Source organism: Gavialis gangeticus, unplaced genomic scaffold, assembly GCF_001723915.1.
Source record: "Gavialis gangeticus isolate Ggan-Ray unplaced genomic scaffold, GavGan_comp1, whole genome shotgun sequence".
NCBI classification, from domain to species: Eukaryota; Metazoa; Chordata; order Crocodylia; family Gavialidae; genus Gavialis; species Gavialis gangeticus.
This window is the reverse complement of record NW_017729032.1, coordinates 70,135,178-70,144,264: the sequence shown is the minus strand read 5'-3', so window position 1 is coordinate 70,144,264 and position 9,087 is coordinate 70,135,178. Positions and strand designations below refer to the sequence as shown.

The following is a 9,087-nucleotide window of genomic DNA, read 5'->3' as shown; positions in this document are numbered from 1 at the left end:
GGTAGTTTAACAGAGTCTGTAACCCTGCCTGGGGGATCCTCTGGGATGACCTGCTATCACTTACCTGTGTTTCCCTGTTACTTACCTGAAACCCCAGTGGTGTTGACCCATTGTAGAAAACAAGGTTTATAGTTTTATCTATATCTGAATATATACTGATAAATATATAGATCTGTACATATGGTTATATTTATGTTTCTCCATTTATGTAAGTAATAATACATTTGTACGTAGGTTAAGTTCCAGATTCTCCTGGCCTGGCTCCTTTGGGACAGACGAGTAGTGAGTAGTCTGCAGTTTGTGAGTAGTCTGCAGTTCCGTGCACAGCACCCCTGCCAGTTAGCAATCCCCTTCAATTGGAGAAGGGAGTACAAACCGTGTACACAAACTTTCAAATACAAGACATTCTTCCTCAGGCCGAAATCCCCAGGTAACAGGGAAGTGGGTGGACATAGGGCCTGTCTGTGCCAACAACTCCTCTCTTCCCAACAGGGTGATTGGGGGCTGATTCTACTCATGTCAGAGCAAGATGCCCTCCTCCTCACTAAACGTGTGCGCCCGTGCCTACGGTCAGATGCAGCCCTCCTCAGAGAGGGAGCGAGCCAGCACGTTTGACTCCCCACGTGCAACCGACTCCAGCACACGCCTCCCCACTCCTCACTTGTGCCTGGCGCAGCCCCGCCCCCCTGGGGCGCTCGGCGCGCGGTGACGTATAGGCGTGGGTGGGGGTGGGGAGCGCGCTTGTCCGCGCTCGAATGTTTTGGTCCCTCCTAGGCCATCATCCGGCTTTTTGCGGCCCTGTCATGGCGGAGGCCGGGGCCTCGTCCGAGAGGCTGCGCTATGTCGAGTACGGCGGCAGGGGCCGTGCAGGGGAGCCCGACCTGGACCGCGGGCTGGTGAGTGACGCACGGTCCTGCCCGGGCTCGGAGGGGCTTGGGCGTATCTCAGCCAGTGCTGGGGGCGGGCCGGACACAAGCGCGAGGGCCGGGGCGCAGCCGGTTCCCGACCGAAGGGGAGCTCCCGCCCGCGCCCCACTTCAGCCTGGGAAAAGCCACTCGTTTCACTGCGGGGCGGTGCTGCCCGGCCCGGCCCGGGGTACGGTCATTTCACCCCTTTTAGGATGTGCGATCAATAATAGTGCTCAGGATGTAGGATCGTTTTTGAGGCAGCATACACGAGACCCAGGTCAGTCTCTAAGAGAGTCTTAACCTACTTTGGGGCTTTTTTAAAAATTAGTGTGCTTCGTGTTCCAGGTCAAATCGGCTGCAGATCGTAGGGATGGAACAGTAGTCAACGGGCATTTTATACACAGACCTTTTTGTCCTGCAGCGGGCTGGATATCTGGTGGGTTGGAGCAGCCCTTATTACTCGTGTCTGCTCCGCACACAAGCTCACACGCATCGCGCTGCTTTGTGCAAGGTTGTATAAGTGGCGAAATGTGAGTCAGCACCCAGCCAGTGGCAGTGGCGTGCTTTTGAACTAAAACGTCTCTGATGTGTTTTAGTTCCACAGTGCGCCACCATCACTGTCAGCACTTTCCTGCTTGTACGACTGCACATGCCGCAGCTCTGGGGACTTTTAAAAGCGCCCAGGGCAGTGGCACAGCCATGTGTACAAATGCCCAGTGGTTCCAAAAATCATATTAGTTGAGCAGGCAGAACTCAGTTGTTCTAAACACCATGGGGGCTGTTCTCAATGATCTTCCCAGGTCTCTTCCAGCCCTAATGTCTGTAATGTCTATGAAACCATGTGTGGTACTACAACCAACCAGCATCCTCCATCCCAGGCTCTCACCTTGGGACTTCAGATGCTCCCAAATCCATTGGCAGGCATCCTCTGGAGGTCCCTTCTGGCCCTACTTCTCCAGGACTGTGACTAAGATGTGCTGAGAACCTGGGATATTCATAATAGTGCACTGGGCTGCATTAGTAGGAGCGTTGCCGGCAGGTCGAGGGAAGTGATTGTTCCCCTCTGTTTGGCACTGGTGAGGCCACATCTGGAGTACTCCATTGTTTTGGGCCCCGCTACAGAAAGGATGTGGACAAATTGGAGAGAGTCCAGCAGAGGGGAACAAAAATGATTCAGGGACTGGGGCACCTGACATCTGAGGAGGGGCTGAAGGAACTGGGCTTATTTAGTCTGCATAAGAGAAGACTCGGAGGAGAGCTTTTAACTACGTGGGGGAGGGGAAGGTTCCAAAGAGAATGGAGCTAGACTGGTCTCAGTGGTTACAGATGACAGAACAAGGAGCCATGGTCTCAAGTTCCAGCAAGGGACGTTTAGGTTAGATATTGGGAAAAAGTTTCTCACTAGGAGGGTAGGAAAGCACTGGAACAGGTTACCCAGAGAGGTGGTAGAATCTCCATCCTTGCAGATTTTTAAGACCCAGCTAGAAAAAGCCTTGACTGGGATGATCTAGTTGGGGATAGTCCTGCTTCAAGTAGGGGGTTGGGCTAGATGACCTCCTAAGGTCCCTTCCAACCCTCATTTCCTATGATTTCCAGGGTAGCAGGGCAGCCAGCGGTGCCTCCAGATCCCTATGAATGCCCCCACTCTATGCACTTATTTTGAAACTCTGACCTTCACTCCCATCCCTGTTTTACCTTATTTGTTCCAAGCAATCAGGGATGTGTTCTTAGTGGCCCCCTCATGAAGGGGACTGATAGCACTGCTTGGTGGGCTTTGGCCCAAGTTCTGGGATGGCACCTCAAAAGCCAGGCCCTTTGAAGAGTGGACAAGGTGCAGGAACCTAAGCAGAGAAAGACAGACCCTTCTTGAGTATGTCCCTGACCTCACCAGTCCCCCATGTCCACTGCCTGACCCCTCTGAAAGAAGGTCACCACTGTCATAGGTCAACCTGGTTTTGAACTTGGGTGCTATTCAATTCACAGAAGATACAGTGTGGGGAAGGAGTTCGTGTGGCTGGAGTCACGCTCATCCCTAGTTGTGTGTTTTTGGTCCCTCCTTGAACACCATGCAACCCAGGAGGGAGCCTTGAGGCCAGTGAGCCTGAAAAGGTAGAGAGCCACTGAAGTAAGCAGGTGTCAAGCTTAAAACAAGCCAAAGAAAGTTGTTGTTTTTTTTCACAAGCATGTCATTGAAGTGTGGAACTCATTGCCACCAGATATTGTGGCAGCTGCCAGTTTAGCCAAATTCAGGAAGGGATGGGACAAAATCTTGGAGAGATTCTTGGGGGGAAGTTGCTTCAATTGCTAGTGAGTGTGGTAGTTAGGGGTTCAGCCTCTGAATTAGAACTTTCTAGACCTATAAGCCCCCCTTGATGAGGGGGCTGCTAAGGGCACATCACTGATTGCTTGGAGCAACTAAAGGACGAAATAGGGATTGGAGCAAAAGTCAGCAGTTCAAAATGAGTGTGCGGAGGGGAGGACACCAAGCAGAGCACACCGGACAGTGCCCACTGGCCCTTAAATGCATCCAAGGAGCCAGTGGACTGTATGAAACAGGCCTGTTTGTTGTGCCACTTAGGCCATCATGGGAAACTGAACTTCCCTTAAGGGAGGCTACTGAGGACACATCAACTAAATATGTGGGACAACAAAAACAGGAATGAGAGTGAGGTCATAGGTTAATAATTAGGGCTTCGGAAGTGGACACCAAGCAGAGCACACCAGACAGTGCCCACTGACCCTCAAACTCATCCAAGGAGCCAGGATACTGGGCCAGATGACATAGGTCTATTTAATGTACCTTGACACGATCATGGGCTGTTGCCCATCACGGGAACTATAAGCCTCCCTGAATAAGGGAGGCCACTGGGGACACATCAACCGATTATGTGGGACAACAAAAAAGAAAACAGGAATGGGAGTGAGGTCATAGGTTAAAAAGTAGGTCATCGGAAGGGGACACCATATGGAACACATCGGTCAGCACCTACTGGCCCTCAAACGCATCCAAAGAGCCAGGATGCTGGGCCAGATGAACTTATGGTCTGACGCAGTAAGTGGCAGTTCTTATGTTCGAACATGCCCTCTCATCTTTTGCTCCTATCATTTTTTATTTATGGAGGGAATATATTTTCTTATAATAAAGAGGAGAATATTTTTTAAAATTACTTTTCAGTGAAAGAAGCAAGGATTTCTTAGGGTGATGGTTTTGTTGGACCAGGTTAATGTAACTTATTCATCCGTTGTTACAGGCTAAAATTAAATAAGCTTATTTTTCCCTACTCTTCATTTTGTGGTTTAGATAGTTTGAATGAACCTCACTGTTTGGTTGTTTTTTGTGTAAGCATAAGGCTTTGTACTGCCTGGCGGTGGTATCAGAAGTTCTTAGTGAACTTAACGGGCATGCTCACACCACCTGGCTTGTTGAGCCCACAAAATGAACCCCCACTTACTCCTACTAACTGCAAGACCAGGTGCTCAGTCTCAAGAGCCTAATTTTCTCCTGAAGTTTATTCCTTAACTAGAGTCCCCCCATCAGCTGAGATTCTGCATTTTTTCTTGGGCTTTGACCTGCACTATCAATGCCCTCCTGTCAAAGGGATACAGAAGTTGAAATGTAATCTTTAATGGAGCTGGAAATCAGGACCCTAAACTGTCAAGGAGCCATCAAGGACTTGAGTAATAGCTTAATATCCTTGTGAGTAGCTGCATTTTGTACCAGATGCAACCTGGGAACTTTTTTCATATTTAAAATTCAGATATACTAAAATGTGGTAGTCCAGCCTGGAGGTCACAATGTCTAGATCCTCATGGGGGAGCAGCTTCTTAGACAGTAAGAGGTTTTAGATGACTTTTAGACACGTTACCAGATCATCTAAGCTTCTAAATCTAGTGCTTTTTATATAGATGCTGAAAAGAAAAAGAGATAAAAAACAGTCCTATGGGACTCCATAGGTGAGGCCCTGCAGAGAGGAGGATGTAGTTTTCACCACTCTCAAGAGTGCTGTTGAAGAGGCTGTTGTAGGGCCGTGCTACCTACTTTTATTGTGTCATGTTGGTGGCTAGTGAGGCCTTGTAGGGTACTGTACCAGAGAGATCCAGCGTTCTGAATATTGTGTGTATGCCCCTTTAGGAGCCACCTCTGTAAACCCTGTTGTAAAGCATGCAGAATGTCATCTAGCTCCATGTTATTTCAAAATTTTAGAGTTACCATTGTCTCTAATTTTAGAGTTATCACTGGGTAATGATTTGGGAGTTATTTAAGGTTGGATGGGGACTTGAGGACAGAGCCAGTTTTTGACTTTTCAGGGAGTTTAACAGAGGTGCTTTCCAAGAAAGGTACTTTATCAATCAGCAGGGATCCTGGTTTTCTCTGATAAAAAAATTCTATTTTCAGGTAGAAAAAAGTAACCCAATATCCACATTTTTACATGATTTAAATGAAACACCACTATATATAGGTCTGTATATTAGTGGTATTTCACTTCAATCATGGAAAAATGTGGATTTTGGGTTACTTGGTCTGAAGATTGGAGGGGGTTATCAGAGAAAACTAGGATCCCTGTCAATCAGTTCCATTTGTTTTGGTGTGAAAGAGGCATACAAACATTAACAGTCTTTAAATAGGCAAGTGGGATTGTAAAACTACAAGAATTAGCATAGGAATTTAGAGGGTGCTTGAAATTATTTGTTTGCTTTTTGAAGCCTGTTGTATTCATAGGAATCTTAAATTGAGAAGAGACTTTCCCACCTCCCCCCATCATCAAGTAGGATCCTCTGCTGTCACAAGCACCCGCATCATATAATTCCACCCATAAATTTATCAATTTCTAAGTTAAATTAATTAGGTTGCTCACCCATCACTTCTTTGGAAAGCTCTTCTAGAAATTCTCTCCTCTGATGGTTAGAAACCTTCTGATGTCCAGCCTAAGTTCATTCATTCCAAGATGATGTTCTTTTAACTTTTTTTAATAATTCAAGAATAGAATAATAATTTATACTTATGTTTAATTAGATGGATTAAGATGATTTGGATTATACAAAAGTTACAAACTAGACTTTAATTTAGCAAAGAATTTAGGGCACATGGCTTCAATTTAAGCCAGTATTGTTTGTCTGTCAAAAAACAGGAAAAAGTGAGACCTGCTTTTGTTTCTTGTTCCATTACATTGACACACATTTGCCATATGTGTTAAAGGAACACTTCAAATGTAGTTGCATTTAAAGCCTATATTTTATAAACTTATTTTTGAAAATGGAAACTTGTATGTATGCACACCACTGAAAATTGGTCCTTTATTGCTTTTCCACTGTGCTGCATGCAAAATTATTTTGAAACAATGAGAGTAAAAAATAGTTACAGTTGTGCTAGTCTAACACACGTGTACTTTTTTCCATCTCTGCTGGTGAGTTGCTTTCCCTCTAGCTTTTCCAGCAAATCATGATAGATACAGAATTAACATCTGGAGTGACTGTTCATTCTTTTGAAGATTGCATGTTCAGCGATCTAGTCTTTCATTGTTGTGCATAGATGTCAATTCAGCTTGGATTATATGGAAAAATATAAAGTTGCTGATTTAGATAGTGTATTTTTATATCACAGAATCTTCAGTTTAGCAGTATACATATTGCATATATAAAAGGAAACCAAGGACTAAAGTAACAAATTAATTTATGGAAGATTTCAACGATATACTTCCTTTATTTACTTGAACCACTTCAAGAGAATTACTTCCTAATTTTAATAACTAAATTACTAGGGATGTACAAAATGCCTGTGTTTTGTTCTGTTTTGTATTTGGCGTTTCAGAGGGACAATGGTTCGTTTAGGTGTTTCAGTTCACTGTCCCATTTTGTTTCCGCCAAAACAGTTTCAGAGCTGTCTAGGAATTTCAACAGTGTTTCGGCCATAGGCTATAATAGGGAATCACAAAACTGCCTATAACTTTGTCATTTCTTGCCTGTTTTGGATGCAACTTTTGCAGAGATGGTAGCCCCTTCTGAGGCCAAGAAGCCTGCCAAGTTTCAAGGAGATAGGTGCAGAGGTTTCTAGGAAACTGCACCTCAAACTGTTCAAAGTAAAACTGGTATCACTTGCCGGCAGCAAGACCCTGGGAAGAGTCTGGCACAGCCCCACAGCCCTCCCCAGGAGGTGCGGACCCCTGGAACTGCGTGTGGGATGACAGCAGGCTGCCGCTGCTGGCTGGGCCTAGCATTAGCACTGGGTTCTTCACGGTGCTTGGCGTGGGCCGTGCCAGGCAGATTCAGGTGCTGGCTCTAGCCCCAGCCAGCAGCAGCAGCATGCTGTCATCTGCGTGCTCCGCACCTAGTGAGTGCAGAGCTTTAAACAAAACCCCCAAAACCCTGCACTCACTGGCTCTGGCAGTGGCAACTGGGGCCTCTGAGGGCTCATGGCAGAGCCCCACCCTGTGCAACCCAGGGCAGTGAGGGGCAGTGGGGATTGCCCCCTTGTGTGGCACCCACACCATTGCAAATGTGCAGTGTAGCTCGGCAGAGCACTGTGCGCTGCCTGGAAGCTGGGGCGGCTCCACCTATCAGTAGCGGCTCCTGGTTTGATTTCCCAGCTCTCTTATCATTTACCAGCTCTTCCCGGGGGGCACAGATCTGCGTGCGGGGTTTCAGCAGGATGCTGCTGCTGGCTGGAGAAATATCCCAGAGCTGCTGCCATCACCAGCTGGAAGCAGGAGCCTGTTTTCATCCGCATCATCTGGGGACCCAGGCCCCCCAGAAAGAGTTGGGGAAAGTGATCAGAGAGCTGGGGGAAAGATTGGGGAGCTGGGGAATTGAAACTGGTTCAATTCCCTAGCACTGGGATTGGAAGGGACCTTGGGGACAGATCATTGTCCCTGGCCACCAGCTATAGATGTCAATATCAGAGCAGTCCTCCCCCTTCCTCTTTTCCTGCAAGCCCTCCTCCAAAATAGCTCCAAAATGTTTCAGAATTTTTCTGAAGTGTTTCGGATGGCCTGTTTCATTTCGGAGCTGTTTCAGAGCCCTGCGTCTTGTTTCGGATTTGGTGTTTCAACCATTGAAATGTCCAAATACAAAATGAAACAGCTGCCGAAATTTTGCACAACCCTATAAATTATATCCTAAATAATTTAACAACTCTGCGTCTCTTTTGTCTTTTAAATATATGCCATGTGTTACATCTTCCAACTCACTTGCAATTTGCTTTACTACAAAATTAACTTTCATAGATTTTTTTATACCTTTCTTTCTAAAATTTCTGGAAAAATATTTGTAACGTTTCACGCTAAGACAGGTATTGTTTATTAATTAAATGTGGTAAAGGATAAAATGGCAACATTGCAGATGCCAGAAAAAATCAGTGTATTAAAGAGTAGCACAAACTCTAGATAGGCAAGAATTGTTGTAGGTAATCTCTTTTATTACCTCAGCTGCATGGTTGGGATAGACGTAGGCAAGTGTTTAGGTATCACAGAACCCTTCCTTAGGCCCTGGGCACAGCTGAGTAGCGTATGGAACAAAAGGTTGTATAAAATTCATATGTAAATAAAAACAGTATATAAGAAAAATTAACGAATGGCCAATAAGCAGGAGAGATGCAATAAAAACCTGATAATGGAAGAATAAGATTGTTTAGGTGGGTTGTTATTACCTGATAACATTATCACCTGATAATCAGAACCAAAAACTGTAGGGGGACCTAGTAAAGCTGGAAAAGTAGTCAGCACAATAGCAGGTCAAACTTAATTTTGATAAATAAAATATAATCAACATTATGAGAATTAATGTTAATCACTTCACACATTGCTGCACTCCTAAGTACTGTGAGCACTCCAAACAAGATTTAGCTGTCATTCTGGACAGTTCAGTGAAATTTTTAATGAATATGGAGCAGTGGTCACAAACCATGGAAAAAGGAGGAAAACAATCTACAGGAATTATGAATCAGGTTTACAGTCTCACTTCAGTGTTCTTGTCACCCTATTTCACAATAGAAGAGACTCGGAGAAAGATGTCAAATGGTAAAGACTTGACAAAACTTTCATGTAAAGAGAAGTTAAAAAGATTTAGCTTAGGAGATATAAACAAAATAAGGATACAGTGAAGTTAAGTTGGGCTCTCATATTTAATCTTTTTTTATGGTCCAGGAACAAGAGGAAATTTTGTAAAACTGAAAGGCAACAAAATG

The 9,087-nt window shown here is 45.2% G+C and overlaps 1 protein-coding gene across 1 annotated transcript in view; it reads left to right on the top strand.

Annotated features, from left to right (window-relative positions):
- Positions 1-765: 765 nt before the first annotated feature.
- DNAJC15 (DnaJ heat shock protein family (Hsp40) member C15) overlaps positions 766-9,087 on the top strand; it is a 51,051-nt gene continuing 42,729 nt past the window's right edge. The window contains exon 1 of the mRNA XM_019525416.1: positions 766-896. Within this exon, the coding sequence (XP_019380961.1) occupies positions 804-896 (93 nt within the window). The 5' untranslated portion in view covers positions 766-803. The remainder of the gene's footprint in view (positions 897-9,087) is intronic.